At 50.4% G+C, this 26,748-nt stretch overlaps 1 protein-coding gene across 1 annotated transcript in view; it reads right to left on the bottom strand.

The window, feature by feature from the left end:
- The window catches only part of LOC146808624 (NACHT, LRR and PYD domains-containing protein 12-like), a 730,950-nt gene that overhangs the window by 112,487 nt on the left and 591,715 nt on the right, over nt 1–26,748 (bottom strand). Inside the window, exons 10-11 of the mRNA XM_085623648.1 lie at nt 24,188–24,361; nt 22,007–22,146 (exon numbers count right to left, since the gene is read on the bottom strand). Of these exons, the coding sequence (XP_085479774.1) occupies nt 22,047–22,146; nt 24,188–24,361 (274 nt within the window). The 3' untranslated portion in view covers nt 22,007–22,046. The remainder of the gene's footprint in view (nt 1–22,006; nt 22,147–24,187; nt 24,362–26,748) is intronic.

Here is a 26,748-nt window from a genome sequence, read left to right as displayed (position 1 = left end):
TTAGGGGCAGGTGGAGTGGTACCTGTGGAGTCTTTGGCCTTATTACAATCTGAAGTCCAATGGGTCTTCTGCTTACAGAACTTACACCATGGCTTCCTTGGTTGTTTAGCGTTAGAAGCTTGGGAATTATCAGATGCTGATTTTTGGGGGCCTGTTGAAGACTTCTGGTCTTTTCCCTTTTCCCCACCCTTCTCAGAGTGTTTGGCATCTTCCTTTTTAGTTGCATCCCCCAAGGGCTGGACCTTCTGCTTAATCCTGGTTCTGACCCATTTGTGTGCCTCTTTCCCAATTCTTGGGGAGAGGTCAGATCTGAGTCAACCAGGTGCTGATGTAAGAGCTGATTCTGACAATTATTAAGGATCTGCTCCCTCATTATGAGATTATACAATCCTTGGTAATCATTTACTTTACTGCCAGTTAACCAACCTTCCAGTGCCTTGGTAGCACAATCTGCAAAGTCTACCCAATCTTGATTCTGTGCTTTTTGGGTGTCTCTGAACTTAAGTCTGTATTGATCAGTGGTTACGCCAAACCCATCTATTAAAGCATCTCTCAAGATATAATAATCATCTGCATCCTCTTCTCTTACAGAGAGGAGCTTGTCTCTACATTTGTCTGCAAAGGAGAGCCACAAGATTGCTGCCCACTGCTCTACTGGGACCCTCTGAACTTTACAGGCCTTTCAAGTGCAGTTATCCGTTTGTGGATATCATCCCCTGACTGATAGGGGGGCCCAATCTCATGGAGGTTCCTATTGTCAGGAGCTTTTTCTCTAACTCTAGGGATATCACTGCCACCAGGGGTCTCTAGACCCCACTTCCTTGAAGCTTTCTGAACTCCAGGGCTTCCCTGTCCAATGCTAACTGTTCTCTCTTAAGCTGTAGCTTAGCCTGCTCAAATTTGATCAGTCTGCATTTCCTCTCGTGGGAGGATTCTCTTCTCTGAGAAGAGGCAGAGGTCCCTTTGGATCTCACAGAGTGGTTGGATCCCTCTGAGGGGGATCTGTTCCTTCTTTTTGGATCCAGCATTCTCCCATTAGGGATGGAGGGAGTGCCTTTTGGGCCATCACCTCCATGTTGTGAATGGTCTTGGTCATCCAGGTCAAGTTCATCTTCCTCTTCCTGGTCCTCATCAGATTCCACCCCTTGGGTGTCCTCTTCTGGGGGATGCCCACCCAACCTGTCTACCCCATCAGACACTAAAGTCTGCTTGAAGTCTCGTTTGAGCCGGATTTCCCTGAGACGCTGAGTGTTGGCACCTTTGTTTGTCTTAAGTTTTCTAGAGGTGCACATCTCCCTAAGCTCAGCAAAAGAGAGATGGTCATATTTTTCGACTGGGACCCTATGGGGTTCTTCCAGAGCCTTATGGGCACCTGAACTCAAAGACATTTTCTAGTGTAGTGGTACTGTTGTAACTACCTACACTATGTGTGGCCTACTGAACCCTCTCTTGAGTTGTAGTCAAGGTGTGCTAAACCCTCTACACACAACTCCTAAGTTCAGTAGAACTTATTGTATTCTAAGCTTGAATTTTATATGTACCTTTGGTACCTAGTGGTTTTTACTTTAGAAATTCAATTTGTTATCTGGTAAAACAATGGCAAGCTTGAATCCAACCGCTGCACACCAATGTGAGAAGTTGGCCTGGCATATGCTGGTCACTAGTTATAGTGGCCACCTTGCACCAGTCCAATTCGACTCTTATGATGTTAGGTTTAAAAGACAACCTTTAAAGAAAGCTATCCTAGTGGTAGCTGTGGAGAGCAGCCTTCAGGCTAAGTCTTGAATGAATGTTAAGCTTATTGTTTTACCATAGATAACCTCTTGAATGACCAAATGAAAGAGTATTCCACACAGGCATATATATAAAATATATGTATTTATTCTAAACAGAATCCCACAGTCTCTTTATGAGGCTAAGGTAAAGTTATACATAAAACAAGCATTGATAGATACAAATAAATAGCACTGTTAACATTGGGCCCCGGGGGGGGACCAAACCATATACTAAACTAGTGGTATAAGAACCACAACAATTCTACAGACAATGCCTAGGGCATTTAGGATCGCTGGCCCCTTTAGAATCCACCCAAGGTTATGAGGAAGGGGACCCACGGGAGGCGCGTGCAGTGGAAATAGCTGCTATCGGGATCTCTATTAAAGCCTATGGAGTATGTCGCGGTTGGAAATAAACAGTTTAAAAATACTTCTAGCAGGAGTACAAAGTTAAAACTTTAGAGTTAAGCTTTTGAAGAGCCCACAACCTCGAGATTACCGTAGTACCAATGTTACCTGCCCCAGGGAAGCCGGGTGCATAGGTCGATTTCGATGTCGGGTCGCGGGCTGATTTTCAATGGGAAAATAGTCAAAAGTTCTGCTAGCCAAAAGCGTCGATGATGCCGTGAAGATCAAAGATGTGAAGATGTCAAGAGAAGAAACTGAAAGCAGAGGGGACAGAGTCTGGGTCACGGAAAAGTGACCAGGAGGCTCAAAGCAAAGAGCCCTTCGATGTGGGGTGCTTCAGGTGGAAGGTGGTGTAGCTTGGATCTGCAGCCACGGGCTCCGGGAGGCTTCAAGGAAGGCCTGCTTCTGGAGGGCGACTGTCCCACATTGGATGAGGGTTGCTGCGGTGTTAGTGTCCGGATTGGATCCACTAAGCCTTGGCAACCGCAACCCATGTAAGATGAACAAATCTGCTACGGTGCAGACCCACGAGGTCTGAGGGAAGTCTCCTTCAAGGAGACTGTAGAGCAGGCCTGGAGCAACCAGGGGAACTCTTGTTTGTGAAGATTGACCTCCGCTAGGGCCCACAAGTCGAGAGACAAGGGACCGCGGGAGGCGGCAATTTGGTGTGCGTAAAAGGGCACCCACGGACCACCGGAGGGGGCTAGGGCGCTGGTCTTTGGCACAATTGCTGTAGAGTGGTTGGCTCGAAAACGGGCCAAAGCACAACTTCCCCACTGGTCAGGGTCGTGTGCTATGCAAGAGATGGCCGGTGTCCTGGGGTATTGGGGATCTCGGCACCCACGCGGTCTACGGTGCCCAAACTCGTTGAGCACACTCACGGGCCTCTGGGATGCGCTGGAAACCCACCTCAAGGGAGCTGGAGGTCGTCGAAGTCTGAAGGAGCAGCGAGGTTCCAACCAGGTCACTTGCACTGTTTCAGGTGCCTGCCAAGCAGGGGGATAACTCCTTTATCCCAAGGGAGGTTTCTTCCGTCAGCTGGGCAGCAGCAAGTCGAAGGTCAAGACTGTAAAGTTCAAGATTAATCTGAGGCTCTGGGGCCACGTTATTCACCTTTATCCCCAAGATCAGGGGAGTGTCCAGAGTAGTGTCCACCAATGAGTGGTGAGGCGGGAAAGGGTGGCCACACCCTCTCCCCTTTGTGTGTTTCCTGCCTGGGCGAGGGGCAGGATGCCCCTGAACCGGTTCCAAGCGGTGTATGCAGAATGCAGGCGTTGGAGCTGCCTACTTGCAACTCTGAAAGGACATTTGGTGCACTCACCCTGTTCCAATCCACATATCCTGTCTGGGAAGGTGCTGGCACCTTCCTGCCACAGGAGCGCTATTGTCCAGCTGTCGAGGCTAGGATTTTCCCCAGCAACAGGCAGCCAGAGTTGTGGAGGTGGCCGGTAGCATCCATTTTGTGTTACCTGTGCACTTTTAAATTGGTGTCTAAATTCTGCCGCTTGTCCCATATCGCCCCTCTAGCAGGGGGGAATCGTACCCTCATGCCCATGGCTGGACTGGGGGTATGATTCCCACATGTTTGACACCAAACACGATATGGTTCTGTGTAGCCACTCTCAAGTTATCGCGCTATCGCGATAGACTTATAATGCGGTTAAGAGTATATGGTATGGCTACACTACAAACAACCCAGCAATGATTTTATGAAGGTTGCAGAGGGGCCCTACTCAGGTAGGGGTCCCCCCTCACACATACCTCAGCACCCTGCCTTGTAGAATTCCCAAGGACTGCTATAGGGGTGACCTATGAGAGTACATGTGTTGTAATGGGGTGGGATATAGGGTACCTATATCCCTGTAAGGGGTACTAGCACCACCTTACCCAGACTACAGTAGTGGTCTGGTGGTCTGGTGGCTGTCCCAGGGTGGCACAATAAGTACTGCAGCCCTGGTAGGCATACTGAGGGACCCATGCCCTGGGTACCTAGGGTACCATCTACAAGGGACTGGCAGGGTATCCTCAGCATCCAATTGGTTAGTACCTAGGGTACTCACATTGATTAAGAGAGGAAGCAGATAGGCTGGGGTCCTGGATAGCAGGGCCACAGCCTGGCTAGAGTCATAAAACAGTCAAAACGTCAGCAAAAAGTTGGGGGCAACTATGCAGTCGATGCCAATCTCCTACATCCACTCTTCAGCAATTCAGTGTGCGCCACGCACCCTACACCTGATTTTTGTATTTATTGGAGTTTTCTCCAGGTTGTCTCATTGATTGGATTTTTTTGTGGATTTTCCAAAATTATCCCTGTCCTGTGGTGTGGCATTCTTTTGAAAGAAGGTTCTTCTTACCTTGTGAGTTCTTTTCCGCATTGTTTAGGGCCCCACCTGGCAGGATGGAGTTTGAGCTGGGGAGTCTAGAAAAGTACACTGTAACCCAGCTAAAGGAATTCTGCCAGGAGAGGGGGGTATTTTTCAAGCGGGGAGCAAAGAGAGAGGAGCTCCAGACTAGCTTGAGAGCCTTGGTGATGGCCCACCCTAGCGGGGGACAGGAGGAGGAGGGACCGGAACCGGACACCACGGAAGGGGCAGAGTCACTTTCCCCCCTGAGAGAAGCAATATGGTTGCAGGACCCAGAGCGCCTTCAAGCGCCAGTAGTAGCACTTCAGGGGGAAGCCTGTCTTCAGCTGACTTAGCCGACAGGAGGGAGGAGAGGCAATTCAAGATGGAATTAGCCCGCTTGGAGAAGGAAAGGGAAGAGCGGAGGTTCCTTCATGAGCTCCATTTGAAAGAATTGGATCTCAAGGCCCTTCAGTTAGGGACCCCCAGTAGTCCTGTTGGTGGCAGAGTACAGAAAGAAGTTCCCAGGGAGTCTAGACCCCACTTACCAAAGGACGTAGTTGCCAGCTACGGTGTTGGGGACGACATCGCCAAGTGGTTGGCTGCCTATGAGGTATCCTTGCGAGCCCATGGGATCCGGAAGCTCAGTGGGGGGGTGGTCTGTACAGGTACATGCCCCCGGTGGGGGGATGCCCTTTTAGCCCTAGAACAACGGGAGCAGACCAATTACCCCACCATGAGGGTCGCCTTGATTAGGAAGTTTGGGCTGACCCCTTGATAAGTACAGGCAGAGATTCCGGGGTAGCCAAAAGCTGGCCACCCAGAATTGGGTGGACTTCCTGGACTACGCCAAAAAGGCTTTGGAGGGCTGGGTGCAGGGCAGTGAGGTGAAAGACTACGAGGGGTTGTATAGCCTGTTTTTAAGGGGGCACCTCCTCGAGAAAAGTTTTCCGGAGCTGCGTCAACACCTGGTGGACAGCAAGCTGACTAATCCTAGGAAGCTTGCGGAGGAGGCGGACATCTGGGCTAGTACCCGGGTGTCTTCAAAAGGAACTGGGGGGGATTCCCAAAGGACTGGACAGGGCGCTCCCCAGAAGAAAGAGGGGGGAGACAAAAAGAAGGAGTTCCCTAAAGGCCCCCAAAAGAGTTCGCAGGGAAAGGGATCAGGATTCCCTCCTAAGGTCGGCCCCCACAAACCCCCTTATCCTGACCATGGTCAGCAGCCTAGGGTTGTCCGTTGCTATGAGTGTGGTGAGATAAGAGACCACACCCTCCCACTGGAGGAAAGACCCCTGGGGTGGCGAGTGCAGTGCTCAGGGAGGAGTTGACCCTAGATAAGGGAGGTGAGTGGGCAGGGCTAACATTAGTGTCCCTGGGAGACTGCGAGATGGTTCCTAAGACCCATGTGCCCTTGAATACTACCAAGTACAGGCGAAGGGTCACCATCAATGCCCAGAGGGTGGAGGCTCTGAGGGACACAGGAGCCAGCATGACTATGGTAAGGAGTCAGCTGGTGTCCCCAGAGCAGGTGGTTCCCAACGTAGTCCACCCGGTTGTGATGGCTGACAACCGAGAGGGTCACTATCCGGTGGCTCAGATTCCCTTTGAGTGGGGAGGGGTTGCGGGTCCTCTTCGAGTTGCGGTAGGTAAGCCCTGCCATGACGGTCGACTGTCTGTTGGGAAATGACCTTGAACATTCGGCCTGGAAGGAGGTCAAGTTCAAGGCTCATTTGGAGATGTTGGGGTCGCCTGAGTGGACTTGTGCCACCACGTGGTCCGTGACTGCTCGGAGGGGGAGTTCACAGAGGTTGGAGCCTGGGACAAAGGCCCAACCAGCTGCCAAAAAGGGTAAACGGGGACAGGGGAAGCTTGCCCCGGAATCTGCACCTCGTAAGATGGATGGGGCAACTGAGGTGGTCCCGGAGTCCACAGAGGGGGATGTGACTTCCCTGGAGGGCTTACCTACCCCTGCAGAATGGCAGGTGGAGGGAGGACCTACCAGGGAGGAGTTTTGTCGGGCCCAGAAGGAGTGCCCCACCCTTGAGGGCTTACGGCGGCAGGCCGAAGCCCAGGCAGCGGGTAACGTCTCGGGGAACTTCCACATATATTGTAAAGATGGTCTCCTCTATAGCGAACCCAAGGCTCCGGTGCATGGATCATCCCGGGCCTTGGTGGTTCCCCAGCGTTACTGAGCCTTCCTTTTGGAATTGGCTCATGAGATACCCTTGGCAGGACACTTGGGACAGGACAAGACCTTTGCTCGGCTTGTCCCTCACTTCTACTGGCCTCAGATGAGGATTACGTCCGACACTTTTTGTAGGACGTGTGTCACCTGCCAAGCTAGTGGGAAAACAGGGGTGAAGCTGAAGGCTCTCCTGGAACCACTGCCTGTCGTTGGCATCTCCTTTGAGACGGTGGGCATCGACATTATTGGGCCATTGGATCCACCAACGTCTGCCGGTCACAGGTTTATCCTGGTTCTGGTGGATCATGCCACCCGGTACCCAGAGGCTATTCCTCTGAGGACCATTACTGCACCTGCGGTGGCAGGGTCCCTGATGGGGATTTTCACCCGGATGGGGTTCCCCAAGGAAGTTGTGTCTGACAGAGGTGCCAAGTTCATGTCGGCATACATGCGGGCTATGTGGAAGGAGTGTGGAGTCACCTACCGGTTCTCCACCCCTTATCACCCTTAGACCAATGGTCTGGTGGAGAGGTTTAATAAAACCTTGAAGGGCATGATCAGGAGTCTGCCCGAGAGCCTGCGGAGGAAATGGGACGTCCTCCTGCCTTGTTTGCTGTTCTCCTACAGGGAGGTACCACAGAAGGGAGTGGGCTTCAGCCCCTTCGAGTTGTTGTATGGGCACCCTGTTCGTGGACCCCTCAGCCTGGTGAAGGATGGATGGGAAAAGACTCCCAGAAAACTTTCCCCGGATGTGGTGAGCTGCATGCTGGCCTTTCGTAGCCAAATGGCTAGGTTGTGGAAGCAAGCTTCCGAAAACCTAGAAGCCAGCCAGACGATCATGAAGGAGTGGTATGACCAAAATGCTCACCCGGTGGAGCTGGAGCCTGGCCAGAAGGTGTGGGTCATGGAGCCTGAAGAGCTTAGCGCCCTCCAGGATCGCTGGTCAGGCCCCTTTGAGGTGATTGAGAAGAAGGGCAAGGTCACCTATGTGGTGGATCTTAAGACCCCCAGGCAGCCCCATCGGGTGCTCCATGTCAACCGCCTCCATCCCCACCAAGAGAGATCAGAGGTCACTTTGATGATGGTGACTGATGGGTCAGAGGAAGAGGAAAGTGAACCTCTCCCTGATCTTTTCGCGTCCCAAGAGAAGGATGGGTCGGTAGAGGGAGTGATCCTCTCACCATCTCTAACTCCCGAACAGCGGAGAGACTGCCGCCAGGTTCTGGAGCAGTACGCTTCACTGTTCTCACTTATCCCGGGAAGGACTCATCTGTGTACCCATGATGTGGACACAGGGGACAGCCGACCTGTGAAGTCCAAGTCCTACCGCTTGTCGGATAAGGTGAAGGCTAGCATCCATGGTGAAGTCACTAAGATGCTGGAGCTGGGAGTAATGGAACCTTCAAGCAGTCCCTGGTCCAGTCCGGTGGTACTGGTACCTAAAGCTGCCCCGCCGGGCACCACCCCAGAACTCAGGTTCTGTGTGGATTACAGGGGACTTAACTCTGTGACCAAGACCGATGCTCATCTTATCCCGAGGGCGGATGAACTCATTGACCGGTTGGGAACTGCCCAATATCTGAGTACCTTTGACCTTACATCCGGGTACTGGCAGATCTCCCTGACAGATGGAGCAAAGGAAAGGTCAGCCTTCTCCACACCTGAGGGTCACTACCAGTTCTGTGTGATGCCCCTTGGGCTCAAGAACGCCCCTGCCACTTTTCAGCGGCTGGTGAACCAGGTCCTCTCCGGGATGGAGGCTTTCTCGGCTGCTTACCTGGATGACATCGCTGTCTTCAGCAGCAGCTGGGAGGACCATTTGTGTCACCTTCAGGCTGTCCTTCAGGCCCTGCAGCAGGCGGGTCTGACGATCAAGGCCAGCAAGTGCCAGATCGGGCAGGGGTCGGTAGTGTACCTTGGTCACTTGGTGGGACGGAGCAAGGTGCAACCCCTCCAGGCCAAGATTGAAACCATCATGGCCTGGGAACCCCCCAAGACTAAGACGAGGTCCGAGCCTTTCTGGGCCTCACCGGTTACTACCGACGCTTCGTCAAGGGGTATGGTACTATCGTGGCTCCCTTGACTGAGCTTACATCAAAGAAGCACCCTCGACGGGTAATCTGGGCCGAGGTGTGTCAACAAGCCTTTGACACCTTGAAACAAGCAATGTGTGCCGCGCCTGTCCTCAGGGCCCCTGACTTCTCCAAAGAGCTCATCGTCCAAACGGATGCGTCGGAGCATGGCATCGGGGCAGTGCTGTCGCAGCTCAATGAAGAGGGTCTGGACCAACCTTTGTTTTTCCTATCCAGGAGACTACTCCCCCGGGAACAGAGGTGGAATGCGATTGAGAGGGAGGCTTTTGCGGTGGTGTGGGCTCTGAAGAAGTTGCGGCCATACCTGTTTGGCTCGCACTTCCTGGTTCAGACCGACCACCGGCCCCTCAGGTGGCTGATGCAAATAAGGGGCGAGAATCCTAAGTTGTTGAGGTGGTCCATCTCCCTACAGGGAATGGACTTTAGGGTGGAACATCGCCCAGGAGTGGACCACGCCAATGCTGACGGTCTCTCCAGGTATTTCCGCCTTAGTGAAGAGAACTCCCAAGGTATTGGGTAGCTCTCCGCACTTTCAGCTGGGGGGGACACGTGTTATACCTGCCAGCCCTTTGGCTGTCCCCTCCTCATTTTTCTTCCTTTACCCTCTAATTTTTCTGTCCACTAGTTTTTTTGGTGTTGACTTAGAGGCTCTGGGTGCCCCATTATCACTAATTGATGGTGTGGCGCAAGGTGCTTCCCTAAAATGGAGGGAGAGTGAGAGCTCCTCCACAAAATGGTGGCCTAAACTGTTACCTCAGAGCCTGGGCCATAGGCTGGCATGAGGAGTTCCAGAACCTTCTGGGCCACTCTAGACAGTCAGGGCCCAGGCTATATATAGAGGTGAGGTGCGACGGCCATTTTGTGTGAAGTGAGGTAGTCAGGAGCAAGGCACATGAGTGGGGAGGTAGGTGCGCAGTAGGGGGGAACTGACTGTTCTTAGGGCCTGCTTTTTCTCTCCCCCCTCGGTTGACACTACCCCCTGCCTCGTGACCTAGCCCTGCCTTCAGCCTCTGACCCTGGGATCACATCAACCTTTTGTGCTCCCCACCTAGCCAGGACCCCTGAAGAGAACCGGGGAAGAGAGTTACCATCTCCGACCTTATCCTCTACTTCCCTGACTTTGCCTGGGTCCCCCCTAGCTGGTTCTGCCACTGGCGTGTGGCCTGCCGCATCCCAACCCACCTGCCCTGAGCCAGGGCGTCGCTGTGAGGAAAAAGGGGGCGCTAGGCGCCGAGCACATCGCCACCCCCGAACTGAAGGCCAACCCTTTATTTGAGCCACCACCGTTTGGCTGCCCCAAAGAATAACTCACCGCCGTGGCCCTGGGCCGTGTTGCCTGTTCCCTGCCATCCTTGGGGCCCGGGGGGAAGACCGGGGCCCCGCCGCTGCCGTCGCAGCCTCAGCAACGCGGCCCTCTGTGAGGAGAGGGCCGCCGGAGTTCAAGGAAGGCCGCGTAGGCCCGAAGCCAGCCACTCGGGTCACCTGACAGGGGCGGACTGCCAAACGCTGCCCCCGGCACTCTGCCATTCGTTCTTTGGGCCACACCCCCGCAGACCGCGCTGGGATTGGTGGTTGCGGGCGCGGGCCTCTAAAGCTGACGAGAAGTCCCTGCGGAGCTCCTCGGCCACGTCTGGCCTGTCCGGGAGCCCCGCGCCATCCCCCTCGACCCGGACATTGCCGGGAGGGGATCAGGAGTGCGCGCTTCCCCAGCCTGGGTGATGGAGACGTCTGCAGTGACCCGCGAGGGTCGAATAATCAGGTAACCCCTGGGGGAGGCGGGCGGAAGGCCGGAGAGAGGCCCTGGACTCGCCCCTCCCCCAATGAAGTTCTCCGACCCCTGTCTCTTGCCCCCTGCAGGGCCACCTAACGCCCGGGAGCGGCACCGCACAGACCAGCGGCCGCCTAAGAACTACTCAAGTGTGTCTCTGGCCCAGCGGGACCCGAGGAGAAGGGACCCGGGTTCACACCCCCCAAGAAAGGCTGAAGGGATTACCGGTGAGCACCTCAAGGAACTGCAAAGTTTGTACACCGGGGATAGAATGATTAGCACTGTGGCGAACTAGAAGGTTTAGTGCTCTATGTTGAACTGCCAGATCTGAAGCGCTATTGACTCCCTGGGTACAGCGCTATGCTTGAGGGCCATATTTGAAGTGCTATAATTGGCTATGTGCGACGCTAAGTTGAAATGCTCTATTTTAAGCGCAGTGAATTGCCATGTGCAGCGCTATGTTCCTATGTCCTGGATTTTAAAGCGCTATTGAATTTGCTGTGCTGTGTTTGACCACCAGGTGGCGCGCTTGATTTCATACCAGGTCTAAGGTATTTATGTACTGCCAATCTAGTCACAAAGAAATGTTTTGACCCTAATTTGACGTAGATAAAAACTGATTGGTTTCATTTAAAAGAAAAGAAAAAAACATGATAAAAGGAAAGATAAAGCTTTTCTAACTTTTCTAATTCCTTGGTGTAGCGTCATTTTTAGTGATGTTACGCTGGAGTGCTGAGGTGAGTGTGATGCAAGCATGACATGTTACTCTGGAACGAGGCCTTTCCACCTGAGCCAAGCTAACGTAGGTCTCTAGGTCCAACAGTGCCTCCCTAATTCTAGCATCCAGCTATACCACAGTCTCATTGATTCTCCTGCATAGGTCTGTGTTGCCCCTCCCTAACTCTAACATCAATCTATACCAATCTCCAATGATTCTCCTGCATAGGTCTGTGTGGCTCCTCCCTAATTCTAGCATCCAGCTATACCACAGTCTCAATTATTCTCCTGCATAGGTCTGTGTGGCCCCTCCCTGATTCTAGCATCCATCTATACCACTCTCCAATGATTCCCCTGCATAGGTCTGTGTGGCCCCTCCCTAATTCTAGCGTCCATCCATACCACAGTCTCAATGATTCTCCTGCATAGGTCTGCGTGGTCCAAAATTGGTTATCAATAACAAACGATCCATGGGTACTACAAACTGTAAAAGGGCTCAAAATAGACTTCGTCACTATTCCTTACCAGAACTCAACGCCAAGGGAACTTACCTTAGATCAGGATCAATCCGCTCTAGTCGACGAAGAGGTTCGCCAAATGTTAGACAAAGGGGCAATTTTCATTGTCTCAAACACTGGCCACGGTTTTGTGAGCACAATATTCTTCGTGAAGAAAAAAGACAAAATTTGGCGACCTGTAATAAATCTAAAACTTCTCAACTCCTTTCTCGTGTACAGACACTTCAAGATAGAAGGTATCCACCTTCTAAGAGACATCCTTCAAGAGAAAGATTTGCTCATAAAATTATATCTCAAAGATGCTTACTTCACCGTCCCTATGGATACGGATTCTCAAAAATATCTAAGATTTGTATGGAAGGGCGTGACCTATCAATTTCGTTATCTCCCCTTCGGTCTCTCCTCTGCACCTTGGTGTTTCACCAAGATCCTGAGACCAGTCATGGCATCCTTAAGGAGAAGAGGAGTCCGTTTGATTATTTACCAGGACGATATCTTATTGATGTCTCAGAGCCAGGAAGAACTACTTGTCCACATGAATGGACTGTAGAACTTTTAGAGAGTTTAGGTTTTATCATCAATGTAGAAAAATCTGTCATGACTCCTTCACAAAATCTGGAATTTTTAGATTTTCAGATAAATACATCCTCAGCCCTCTTGCAACTTCCTTTAAAGAAATTATCAAAAATAAAGAAAGCGGTCTCTTATGTCCTGTCTAAGCCTGGGCAAAGCACTACGCTACGCTCGCGTAGTTTGCGAAGTTCGCGCTACTTCGCACTACGCGAACTGCACGTAGCACAGTGCGAACAAGCGTAGCGTAGTGTTGCGTAGTGCTGCGGTCATTTTTTGCTTGCTCGCGGTCCTCAACGTCAAGTTGGCGACCGCGAGCAAGCAAAATGACATCCCGGCGAGACTTTTTCCTTGTTCGCGATCAGCAACATCAAGTTGGCGATCGCGAGCATGGAAAATAAACCTCCCGGCGAGATTCCCAATGCGAGGAGGTCAGGTTTCTCATTGCGAGTGGTCGGGTATGCCCGCGACCGCTCGCGATGAGAAACTACCAGTTCGCGTTGAGAAAGCTGCCGCTCGAGAAAAAATCTACTCGAGCAGCAGAAATCTACAGCTCGCACTGTGCAAGATGCCATTTTCAATGATTGTACATTGCCGGTTGCTTGTCCGCACTGTGCAATCATTGAAAACGACATCTGGCACAGTGCGAACAAGGTACTACGCAGTTCGCGAAGTGTTAGGCGTAGCTCGCGTAGTGCGAACTGCACTTTGCGTAGCTTCGCGAAGTGCTACTTCGCGAACTACGCCCAGGGTTAGTCCTGTCAAAAGATTTGGTGAGTTTGTGAGAACTAGCAAGAGTAGTAGGTCTTTTATCTTCATCCATTCAAGCGATTTCTCCAGGACCGCTTAACTACAGAACCCTACAGAGACTAAAATCCGCTGTACTCAAGAAAGGTCTTTGGTATTCAGACCACATTCCCCTGTCCCCGGAGGCTCGACCCGATCTCCTTTGGTTGCGAAACAACCTAGACAGTTGGAATGGGAAAGCTATATTCTGAAATACGCCGGATCACATTTATAGAACTTTTAATTGTTACAGATCTGCAATTTCTGCAGGGCATTCCTTGTTAAATGAATTCTCTATCGGTACAGACCCCTTAATACGTAGAGTGATGAAAGGAATAAGACTGCAACGTCCACCTAAGGCCAAATATGATTCATTATGGAATGTGAATCTTGTCTTTGAACTTTTTTCTTCTTGGCTTGATAATTCTTCTCTTTCAAGAAAACAACTTTCCATTAAGTTAGCTACCTTACTTTGCCTTATTTCTTTCAGACGGGTGTCTGATGTTAAAGCCTTGGAAATATCTAATAGAATTTATTCTCCTGATGGTGTATTATTTGAAATTTGGAGAAGAACCAAAACCACGTCTGAGAATATTTTCTACCCTTTCTTTTTTGACTTTCCCAAACTTTGTGTGGTAAGTTGCATGAAGGTATATGAGCAAAAAATGAGTGCTTTTAGACCCTTGAATGAAAACCAGTTATTGATTTCCTTTGTTAAGCCCTACAAGGCAGTCTCTTCTGCTCCTATCTCCAGATGGGTAAGAATGGTGATCCTGGAAGCAGGGATAGACCTATCTAAATTTGGTGCTATTTCTTCCCGTGGTGCTATGTTCAGGAAGGTTTTCTGGGGTGGAGTTTCACTTTCAGATATCCTTAAAGCAGCAGACTGGTCTAATGCTTCCACTTTTGTTAAATTGTATCTTAAGCATGTAGAACATGTAAACAATGTAGCATTGCAAAGCATTAAACTTGCATAATGTAGCCTCCGGTCTTGTAATGAAATGACGATTCTCCAGTTATCATACAGAGAGAATCTTGATTTCATTAAAGACAACTGAGGCCATCCATCTATACCACAGTCTCAATGATTCTCCTGCATAGGTCTGTGTGGCCCCTCCCTAATTCTGGCGTCCATCTATACCACAGTCTCAATGATTCCCTATGGAGAGGTAGAGGCCTCCTGCATAGGTCTATGTGGCCCCTCCCTAATTCTAGCGTCCATCCATACCACAGTTTCAATAATTCCCTAGGAGAGGGAGGGGCCTCCTGCATAGGTCTGTGTGGCCCCTTCCTAATTCTAGCATCCATCTATACCACTCTCCAATGATTCTCCTGCATAGGTCTGTGTGGCCCCTCCCTAATTCCAGTGTCCATCTATACCACAGTCTCAATGATTCTCCTGCATAGGTCTGTGTGGCCCCTCCCTAGTTCTAGCGTCCATCCATACCAGAGAATCAATGATTCTCCTGCGTAGGTCTGTGTGGCCCCTCCCTAATTCTAGCGTCCATCCATACCACAGTCTCAATAATTTCCGATGGAGAGGGAGGGGCCTCCTTCATAGGTCTGTGTGGCCCTCCCTAATTCTAGCATCCATCTATACCATTCTCCAATGATTCTCCTGCATAGGTCTGTGTGGCCCCTCCCTAATTCTAGAGTCTATCCATACCACAGTCTCAATGATTCCCTATGGAGGGGGAGGGGCCTCCTACATAGGTCTGTGTGGCCCCACTCTAATTCTAGCATCAATCCATACCACAGTCTCAATGATTCTCCTGCATAGGTCTGTGGGGCCCTTTCCTGATTCTAGCATCCATCCATACCACAGTCTCACTGATTCTCCTGCATAGGTCTGTGTGGCCCCTCCCTTATTCTAGCGTCCATCTAAACCACACTTTCAATGATTCCATATGGAGAGGGAGGGGCCTCCTGCATAGGTCTGTGTGGCCCCTCCCTAACTCTAGCATCCATCTATACCACTCTCCAATGATTCTCCTGCATAGGTCTGTGTGGCTCCTCCCTAATTCTAGCATCCATCTATACCACAGTCTCAATGATTCTCCTGCATAGGTCTGTGTGGCCCCTCCCTAATTCTAGCGTCCATCTATACCACAGTCTCGCTGATTCTCCTGCATAGGTCTGTGTTGCCCCTCCCTATCTCTAGCATCCATCTATACCACTCTCCAATGATTCTCCTGCATAGGTCTGAGTGGCCCCTCCCTAATTCTCGCGTCCATCTAAACCACAGTTTCAATGAATCCCTATAGAGAGGGAGGGGCCTCCTGCATAGGTCTGTGTGGCCGCTCCCTAACTCTAGCATCCATCTATACCACTCTCCAATGAGTCTCCTGCATAGGTCTGTGTGGCCCTTCCCTGATTCTAGCATCCATCCATACCACAGTCTCAATGATTCTCCTGCATAGGTCTGTGTGGCCCTCCCTAGTTCTAAAATCCATCCATACCACAGTCTCAATAATTCCTGATGGAGAGGGAGGGGCCTCCTGCATAGGTCTGTGTGGCCCTTCCCTGATTCTAGCATCCATCCATACCACAGTCTCAATGATTCTCCTGCATAGGTCTGGTGGCCCCACCCTAACTCTAGCATACATCTATACCACTCTCCAATGATTCTCCTGCATAGCTCTGTGTGGCCCCTCCCTAATTCTAGCATCCAAGTATACCACTCTCCAATGATTCTCCTGCATAGGTCTGTGTGGCACCTCCCTAACTCTAGCATCCATCTATACCACTCTCCAATGATTCTCCTGTATAGGTCTGTGTGGCCCCACCCTAATTCCAGTGTCCATCTATACCACAGTCTCAATGATTCTCCTGCATAGGTCTGTGTGGCCCCTCCCTAATTCTAGCATCCATCTATACCACTCTCCAATGATTCTCCTGCATAGGTCTGTGTAGCCCCTCCCTAACTCTAGCATCCATCTATACCACTCTCCAATGATTCTCCTGCATAGGTCTGTGTGGCCCCTCCCTAATTCCAGTGTCCATCTATACCACTCTCCAATGATTCTCCTGCATAGGTCTGTGTGGCCCCTCCCTAACTCTAACGTCCATCCATACCACAGTCTCAATGATTCTCCTGCATAAGTCTGTGTGGCCCCTCCCTAATTCTAGCATCCATCCATACCACAGTCTCAATAATTCCCGATGGAGAGTGAGGGGCCTCCTGCATAGGTCTGTGTGGCCCTTCCCTGATTCTAGCATCCATCCATACCAGTCTCAATCATTCTCCTGCATAGGTCTGTGTGGCCCCTCCCTAATTCTAGCGTCCAAGTATACCACTCTCCAATAATTCTCCTGCCTAGGTCTGTGTGGCCCCTCCCTAACTCTAGCATCCATCTATACCACTCTCCAATGATTCTCCTGCATAGGTCTGTGTGGCCCCTCCCTAATTCCAGTGTCCATCTATACCACAGTCTCAATGATTCTCCTGCATAGGTCTGTGTGGCCCCTCCCTAACTCTAACGTCCATCCATACCACAGTCTCAATGATTCTCCTGCATAGGTCTGTGTGGCTCCTCCCTAAGTCTAGCATCCATCTATACCACTCTCCAATGATTCTCCTGCATAGGTCTGTGTGGCCCCTCCCTAATTCTAGCATCCATCCATACCACAGTCTCAATAATTCCTGATGGAGAGGGAGGGGCCTCCTGCATAGGTCTGTGTGGCCCTTCCCTGATTCTAGCATCCATCCATATCAGTCTTAATGATTCTCCTGCATAGGTCTGTGTGGCCCCTCCCTGATTCTTACGTCCATCTATAGCACAGTCTCAATGATTCCCTAATGAGGGGGAGGGGCCCTCCTGCATAGGTCTGTGTGGCCCCTCCTTAATTCTAGCATCCATCTATACCACTCTCCAATGATTCCCTATGGAGAGGGAGGGGCCCACCTGCATAGGGGTTGTGTGCACCCTTCAAAACATGGTCAGTGCTCTTTCTGCACAAGTGGAGGAAGGTTAGCAAATATCTCTCTTCCTAATTCCATCCAAGTCAGTTCTGTACAAGGCAGGATAGCTTTATACTGTGAACACTGCACAGAGCCCGGAGCTTCAAGGGAGCAGATATAGTCAGTTCTCTGTTTTGTTAATGAGATATTGTCTAGAGTCTTAAATAAAATATGGCAATCGCACACACATTTTTTAGCATACTATTCATCTCTGTGGCGAGGCTCCTCTCTATTGACAGACTCCTCTCTATGGACAGACTTCTCACTACAGGCAAACTCCTCTCCATGCACAATCCTCTTTACAAACAGACACCAGTCTACGGACAAACTGCTCTCCATGGACAAACTCCTCTCTTTGGACGGACTCCACTCTACAAACACTCATCTCTACGGACAGACATCTTTCTATGGACAGACTCCTCTCTATGGACAGGGTCATCTGTATGAACAGACTTCTCTCCATGGACAGACTCCTTCCTACAGACAGAGCCATCCCTATGCTCAGACCCCTCTTTATGGACAGGCTCCTCTCTATGGTCAGACCTGTCTCTATAGAGAGACTCCTCTCTACAGCAGACTCTTCCCTATGGACAGACTCCACTCTACAAACACTCTCATCTCTATGGGCAGACTTTTCTCTATGGACAGTGTTGGACTTGGCCCTTTTTCCCTCATTTTTTTCGTTTTTGCAGTGTTAAGGTGCAGGTGCTTACTTCTCCCAAGATGGCTGCCACAGACCCCTGCTACTGCAGGTTGGTCGTTTTTCATAGTAGCACCCTAGCTGCCAGGAGCTGGCTGGGACCCACAACAATGTTGCGATACCAGCCCGCCTTTTTGTCACATAGTTAGAGTGGGGAAGCTCCTGGAAGAAGCTGGAACCTTCTAGAAGGGAGGTGGGGTTTTACTTTTGCCGCCTTGGCTAGAGGTCACCTGACCTAGGGCTACTTAAGAGTGGGAGGGAAACTTGTGTGGTGAGTTGGCCATTGGGGTGAAGCAGAGCTGGAAGAATCCACCAGGAGTGTAGGCGGTAGGGCCTAGCCAGGGACTTATGCCTCTGAGAGTGACAGGATTTAGGTACTGCCTCTTAAGTGAGTGAGGTGCCCTGTGAATCCCACTCATCTTGCCCAGTAGTAGGAGGACCCAGAGACTCTCTGCCAACCTGACTAGGAAGGATCTAGTCGCCCTCTCCATCCCTACCCCTGTAACAGAACCCCTTAAGGGCGCCAGATACATCTGCGCCAAAAGACTTCATCTGTCAACTGAGAACTGAAATCTAACTTTAAGAACTGAGACTGCATGACAAGAGCGAGCTGTAAGCCTTGAATGCCAGAGCTGAGACTGCGTGTCCAAGCTACCCTAGTGAACAAAATACTAAGCCGATTGCCAAGACACCGGGGATCGACCAGGTACCAGCGCTGTGACCCCCGCGCTTCCTACCCTGGTCTGGGACCCCCGGCAGCGTGCTCCGCTGAGCACTTTACCCCATCCTTAATTTGAGCCCCCCCCCCTGCGACGACGAAGCCAGCGCGCTCACCGCTGCGGCCTGGAGGCCTGGAGGAGTGCCCTGCTGTGTTGCGAGGCCCAGGAGAAGCCCGGGGCCCCGTCGCTGCCGTCGCAGCCGAGTGAGGAGGTGCGCAAGGTCGGGGCCGAGTTCCCCCAACGTCGTGAGGACGGACGCCTGCTGACGCCGAGACGGAGGTAAGCCCGGAGGCCGAGATCCCCCCTGGTGCGCCCCCTGCTGGTCCGGAAACCGCACCGCACTTGGCCCGGGTCGTCCCCTCCGTGGGAATCCCCTCCCCTGCCTGCGCGACGGAGAGACCCCGCCGAGGGATCCTGTCCGTGTCCCCCCTTCTGTAAGACTGAAAGCGGTGCTAAGTGAACGGCACCGGAGCATAGGGACCCGCTCCGCAAGTCCGGTCAGTCTCCCCGCTGGAAGCCGCCTCAGGAACTGACTAACTTTACCCTCGTGTGGCGCATCCCGCCACCGACCCTGCTTCCCCAGCCGGAGCGACAAGGAATGCGAGTAGCGCCTTGTGTTATAGGCTCTACTCGAGAGTAATTGTTTGCCAGGAAATGCGAGTAGCGCCTTGTGTTATATGCTCTACTCAAAAGTAATTGTTTGCCAGGAAATGCGAGTAGCGCCTTGTGTTATATGCTCTACTCGAAAGTAATTGTTTGCCAGGAGATGCGAGTAGCGCCTTGTGTTATATGCTCTACTCGACAGTAATTACATGCCAAGGGATGCGCGTAGCGCATTGTATTATATGTTCTGCACGAAGGTAATGCCATACCAGGATCACGAGTAACGTATTGTATTATAGGCTCTGCTCGACTGTAATTACCTGCAAATGGTTGCGCGTAGCGCTTTGTTTTATATGCTTTACTTCATAGGATCAGGGGCCATCGATTACGAGGAGCGCTCAGTTCCACAGGCGCCATGTTAGTGAGCCCAATGTGTCCCCGTTCAAGTATCATGCTTAGTTAGACGGCTCGTTCAGGGAAAGACTTCACGTAAGCGCGCACAGCGCTAGAACAAGGTTAGGCACTGCATGAATATCACCCAGAGTGTCGAATGTAATGTTATGATGGTATTATAAGTCATGTATTGCCTTGTTATTTCCTGAACTGCATCTGACCAGCTAAACTTGGATAAACTTGAAGTATTGGCATAATTTGAACGGTGTGGCGTCCCTTATTGTGTGTGTCCCTAGTCCATGAGAAGCGTGTGGTGTATGGTTGCTTAACACATCGCCCTCTGGTTGCCCGACCGGCTCGCGCCACGCTACCGCCTATAGGGCCTGGTGACCCCAGGTTCCTACAGACAGACTCCTCTCTATGGATAGATTTCTCTCTACGGACAGACACCTCTCTATGGACAGACATCTGTCTACAAACTGACGCTTCTCTACAGACAGACTCCTCTCTACGGAGAGACCCTCTCTATTGACGAACCCCTCTCTTTGGAGAGACTCCTCTCTATGGCAAACTCCTCTCAATGGACAGATGCCGCTCTATGGACAGACTCCTTTTTATAAGCACACCCCTCTCTAAGGACAGACTCTTCTCTATGGACAGACTCCACTCTACAAACACTCATCTCTAAGGAGAGGCACCTCTCTATAGAATAGACTCCTCTCTAAGGAATGGCATCTTATCTGTGAACAGACTCCTCTCTATGGAAAGACTCCTCTTTATGGTCAGCCTCCTAACTATGGACAAACGCCTCTCTATCGGCCGACTCCTCCCTATGGACAGACCCCTTTCTATGGAGAGTCTCATCTCTATGGACAGACTCCAACATATGGACAGACTCCTCTCTATTGACACACCCCTCTCTATGGACAGACTCCTCTCTATGAACAGACTCCTCTCTTTGGACTGACTCCACTCCACAAACACTATCATCTCTATGGGCAGACGTCTCTCTATGGACAGACCCAAAGGACAGATGCCACTCTATGGATAGACTCGTTTTTATAAGCACACTCCTTTCTAAGGATAGACTCTTCTATATGGACAGACTCCACTCTACTCTCATCCCTAAGGAGAGGCTGCTCTCTAGGATCACACTCCTGTCGATGGACAGACTCCTCTTTACGGACAGACTCCTCTCTACAGACAAACTCCTCTCTATGGATAGACTCCTCTCTATGGACAGACTTTCTCTATGGACACCCTCTTCTGTATGAACAGACACCTCTCTATGGACAAACTCCTGTCTACGGACAGACTCCTCTCTATGACTAGACCCCTCTCTATGGACTGAATCCACTGTACAAACAATCTCATCTCTATGAACAGACTCCTCTCTATGGACAACTCCTTCCTACGGACAGACCCCTCCCTACTGTCAGACCCCTCTTTATGGACAGGCTTCTCTCTATGGACAGATCTGTCTCTATAGACAGACTCATCTCTACAGCAGACTTTTCCCTACGGACAGACTCCTAACTATGAACAGACACCTCTCTATCGACGGACTCCTCCCTACGGACAGACCCCTTTCTATGGAGAGTCTCCTCTCAATGGACAGACTCCTACATACGGACAGACTCCTCTCTATGGACAAACCTCTCTCTATAGAAAGACTCTTCTCTATGGACAGACTCCTCTCTTTGGATAGCCTTCTCTCTATGGACAAACTCCTGTCAATGGACAGACGCCGCTCTATGGACAGACTCTTCTCTATGGAAAGACTCCACTCTACAAACACTCTCATCTCTAAGGAGAGACTCCTGTCTACGGAGCGACTGCTCTCAATGGACAGACTCTTCTCTATGGACAGACTTTTCTCTATGCAAAGACTCCACTTTACAAACACTCTCCTCTCTAGGATCAGACTCCTCTCAATGGACAGATTCTTCTCTATGGACAGACTCCTCTCTATGGACAGACCCCGCTCTATTAAAAGACACCTCTCTATGGACAGACTCCTCTTTACGGACAAACTCCTCTCTAGGGATAGACTCCTTTCTATGGACAGACTTTCTCTATGGACACCGTCCTCTGTATGAACAAACACCTCTCTATGGACAAACTCCTGTCTACGGACAGACTCCTCTCAATGGGCAGACTCCTCTCTATGGACGGAATCCAGTCTACAGTACAAAGACTCTTTTTTGTGGACAGGCTATTCTCTATGAACAAACTTCTCTCTATGGACAGACTGCTCTCTACGGACAGAGTCCACAGTTTTGAACACAAGCTACTCACAATCTCTGTAATTTATTATATTTAAGTGTAATTTAAAAATATTTATTTTGATGAGTGAGGAGAACATAGGAATGCCATTGATCAGTACTTTATGCATTTCCTCTGGGTGTGAAGTGAACTGTCAGTAAACACATGAGACCCCCTTCCCAGGACAGACACAGGAATCTCACCTGGGTGTTCAGTTGGAGAGACCTCAGACACTGAATCTTCTCAATCTGAGTAGAGTTTGAGTTGCCCCCGTGACAGCTTCTCCAGAAGAGCTTCTCCCAGGTCTCCAGAGCACTCACGTGAGAGGCGAGCACCACCCAGGCTGTGAAACAAAGGCAGGTGCATCAGTCAGACCCGGGGTAACTCAATCACAGGGATTTCATGCAAACTCCAAGCCCCGCCCTCTCCGAGGGGCGCCTCTAGGCACACACACCCTGCAGAGGAGTCCCTGTGTCCGTCTGTCATGTCCAGACCCCACCTAGGACGCGCCGCCCAATCATATCCATGTCTGGAGCAGCACCAGAGTCTATGAAACCACATACAGGACCCTTTGTACAGCGCACACCCTGAACTGATGTGCTTCAAGGCGCTCTTGGATTTGATGATGAAAGAAAAGTGGGGACAGTGCAATAAGGGCATCGCTGAGGATCACACCCCACAAAAAAGAGAGAGTTACCCCAGTTAAGCCAAAAGGGACGGGGTAGTTGTAGCTCACAAAGAACAAGATTCCCTTTTGTGCCGGGGGAGGCGTAAGAGAGGTGCAACGAGGAGAAATGTCTTCACACATAGAAAAGGGAAAAGTCTCCGTGATTATTTTTGTACAGAAAGGTTTCCCTTCCTGTACAAAAATAATAATCCCCGCAACGCAGGCACCCTTGCACCATTGTGCAAAGGTGCCTGCGTTGGTGCACGGCAGCCCATTGTGCGCCGGCGCTGGGGAAAAGGACGGGAATGTGCCGTATCCGATAGATACGGCGCATTCCTGCCCTTTTCTTTTGCCGTAGGGCAGCGCAGCAGGAAGGCCTGCTGCGCTATCCTACGGCAAAACCTCATAAATGAGGCCCTCTGTGTCAATAAATTGTGTCAAATAACAAAGTTAATTCAGAACAATGTTGACGCAGCGTTTTGGTGTATCTTTTTATTTTCATCCCAACTTCTGCAGGACTCATTCGTAATTCACAACACTTTCATATAATTCATAAAAATCAGACAATACATCCATAAGCAAAGGATAAAATACAACTAACATTTTGTTTTTTTAAAGAATTTCTTGTAAACATAGACTCATTGGTTGAGTGCACACTCTCACGTCAGGATATAATGATTCAATATTCAGTGAGGCCAAGTTTCATAATCAATTACACACCTAAGTCACTAAATTTCTGCTTTTAATTAGAAAGTAAAATGTTTGTGGAGACCAGGTGGAAAGTCACTTAGAGGACCTTTGTTCAATCTAAAGAAAGTAAAACATATGGAATGTCACCAAAATTTCTTTTAACAGAGAAATTCCAGGTGCGCAGACATATTTTTAAATCGCTTTGCACCTTTACAAAGATTTGTTTTCTTCAATTAATCTTCTATGTAGTATTGTAAAGATAATGAACCCATTGTTAGTGTCACCTTGCTAATGGAACATTGACATTATTGCTTAAGATCACACAATCTGCTCATACAGGAAAGCTGGGAGTGCATGTTATATGTTTGTGTTCTGTCTCACAAACCTACACACTGACAGTCAGGGGCCTGCTGCACCAGATAGCAAATTAATGGCCCAACAGCTGTGCTTGCTGTCGACATGCCACCCACTCACAAACACACAGACACACACACACAGGTACACCCAGCCTCACACACACACACACACACAGCCTCACAGACACACACACAGACGCAGACACAAATACACAGACACACATACACACAGACCCACACACTCACTAGGGGGAATCTCACACTTCCAGCAGTGATGTCATATGAGAGTGACGAGCAACTGTCATTGGGCTGTCAAGAGGCTGAGATGGGACTTTAAGAAAAGATTAAGGGTGTTCCACCCCCTACACCTTCTTCAAGTTATGCCCCTGACTATATACTAGTTATGGGCAGATCCGCGCCGTTGTTGGCATTTAATTCCAAATACCTGAAAAACAAGGTTTAAAGTGCATCCTTCTGCACCATTAGGGGGGCTTGTTCCAAACTCAGCTCTCGTGCTTGGGTACCCCCACTTCACAACCCTCACTTATTGCACAAATTTTATTGTCATGGAATGGATGTGCCTTTCCCACAACATTACAAAATATATGTGTGAGCCGCACCTACAATGTATATTTAGAAATCAATGACGTGATAACTGCACTGCTCTGTACCTCACTGTCTGTAGTTTGCAGTTTGGAAGTTTTAGACCTTCACACAACTTCTTCACTCCAGTGTCTCGCAGTTGCTTATTGTAGCTCAGGTCGAGCTCTGTGAGAGATGTCTTTGTTTTAAGGACAGAGGCGAGGTCTCCGCAGCATGAACCTGTGAGGGAGCAGTCCCACAACCTGCAGGACAGAAGAGATATGGAGAGGAGTAAAGCAGAGAACAGACAGGGGCGTCACAACTTCAGTTGTATCTTCATTTCCCTCCCGTCCTTGACTTACTCCCCTCTAGTGACATCCCCACCTCACACATCCGACCACGCCCTGGTTATATAGGAGTCTCATGAGGGGAGTTCTCAGACTGGCAGAAGAGAAATGGACATATTCATAAATATATTAATACATGTTTCATGCTGGAGACCCTCTGCTGTGGTGTGAATGGTCAACTCACAACTTTAGCAGCTGTTGCAGTTAGTTGTATATTTACACAGGTGTGATGCACACAGAGAGATGTTTTCGTCAGAGGTCCCTGTGAGACGAGGTGTTTATTCACAAAATAAAATAGTATATTGAGAGATAGACCAACATCACATATTGGGTACTTTTCAGGGGTTCATATTTTGGGGTGCTGACATAAGATATGGGATAGGCGGCACAAGTGTCAGTCTGCCAGGATGGGGTGCGTCGTCCCTCTTTACATATGTAATTAGATTACAAAAGCACTGCTCATGGTCAATGCTTGACTCGTAATGTTGGCTCCTGGTGAGTATTCATTCATCTGCACTGGGTCTGACCCTATAGCGCTGCTCTCCTAGCTCAGCGGTGCTGAGAAACTTCTGACCCAAAAGAGCGGATTTGAGGTCAAGGGTCATCGCTCTCCACCTGCAGGTGGGGTCTGTTTTCCTACAATCACCCGCCCTCGGGATTCTTATGGAATTACCATGAAATGTTCTTTTGTGCGGAATGTAACATTTTTCACCAAAGTTCCTGTCGCGAATATTGTTTCTCATGCCTGCCTTGATGCTCGTACCGGTCACTGGAGACGCTGATATTTGGAAATAAACACAGTATTTGTCTTTTTATTGTGCCTGCCTGCCCGGGCTCCACGCGGCATGTGCGGGGCTGTCGGAGACGTCTGTTTGTCCAGAGTGGAGACGTCTCTACCGCGGTCAAGCTATGGTCGGCCTGCTTTTAATTCAGCGTTCAGCCATAATGTGGCGGTAAGAACACCTCGTCACCACAGAGTATGCTTATCGGCAACACTTAAATCAGGCCTGAGTCTCTGTGAGTCCGACTCAGATAACCCCTGTGAGAAAGTGCCATCTTTCTTGCATGGTATGCCCCCACTTTTTGCTAAATTGCTGAATGTACTTTGACTGAGTGTACCCTGGACTCCTGCCAATCAGGTGCCCAGGGCCTATGTTCCTTCCCTAAAACACACAAACTCCAAATGGCAAACCCTGGCCACATGTCAGCCCCTGGTAAATGGTACCTTAGGTACCCAGGGCCTTGTGACCAGGGAAGGCCTCTAAGGGCTGCATCACTCATTGTGCCACCCTTAGAGGCCCTGTACCCTTACACACACACACTGCCTTTGCAGGCTGAGTGTCTGGGTGCAGGACAAAACGAAGAGTCGACATGGCACACATCTCTGTGTGCCATGCCCATCACCTACACTGCCAAGGCATATATAAGCCACCCCTCTGGCTGGGTGCCTTATGCCCATGGTGTGGGCACAGGAGCAGGAGCCCTGTGCCCCTACAGTACCCAGGTCCATTCCTGGGCACTGTAAGTGCAGTGCTGCCATTTAAGAGTACATGATGCTGAGTGCTCCTCAAACACGAGCTCCACAGCACCATAATGGCAACTCTGAAGACTGGGAAGTTTGGTATCCAACTTCTCAGCACATTAAACCCACACTGATGCCAGTGTGGGATTTAATGTACCAAGCACCCCAGAGGGTATGTTAGAGATGCCCCCTTACAACTAACCTGCAATCCACGTCTGCTCTGAGGCTGCCCAGGCTGCCACACAGCAGACACGTTGCTGGACCCCTGGGTGGGAGAGCCCCTGCTCTCCCGGGCCTGCAACAATGCACATCCTGGGTGAGGTGATAAATCTTCTCCCCCAGGATGAGCAAAGGGAAGCTTCAAAGGCATGCCGCCTCTGGGAGTTTCCCCAGGCCACTGCAACCCCTCACTCTGGCGGGAAGCTTGGCCATAAACCCCATACAAGGACAGGGGATGTGCCAGCCTGCCCACCCCACCCCTCAGGTGGGGGAGGCGAGATGAAGTGCATCTCCGGGCTCTCGCCATCTTGAAGATGGGAGGCCCTACCCTATCAGGATTAGGCTACTGCCCCCCTACCACAGGAGAGAGGCAGGATAGGGGGTGTACCCACCCCAGGACAAGGACCCTTTGGTCCCTGGCCTTCACCTACCTGTAACGCCCATAAATCTAGTATTTAGGGGCACCCTGAACCTTCCTTCCCCAGATTCCAGATTCAAAAACTACAAGAAGAGCAAGAAGAACAAAGACCTGCCCAGCAGCTGCTAAAAAGAGAGGAAGGCA

Source organism: Triturus cristatus, chromosome 8 (assembly GCF_964204655.1).
Source record: "Triturus cristatus chromosome 8, aTriCri1.1, whole genome shotgun sequence".
Taxonomy (NCBI): Eukaryota; Metazoa; Chordata; class Amphibia; order Caudata; family Salamandridae; genus Triturus; species Triturus cristatus.
Note: the sequence above shows the minus strand (reverse complement) of the source record. Positions and strands in the feature narration are given on the sequence as shown.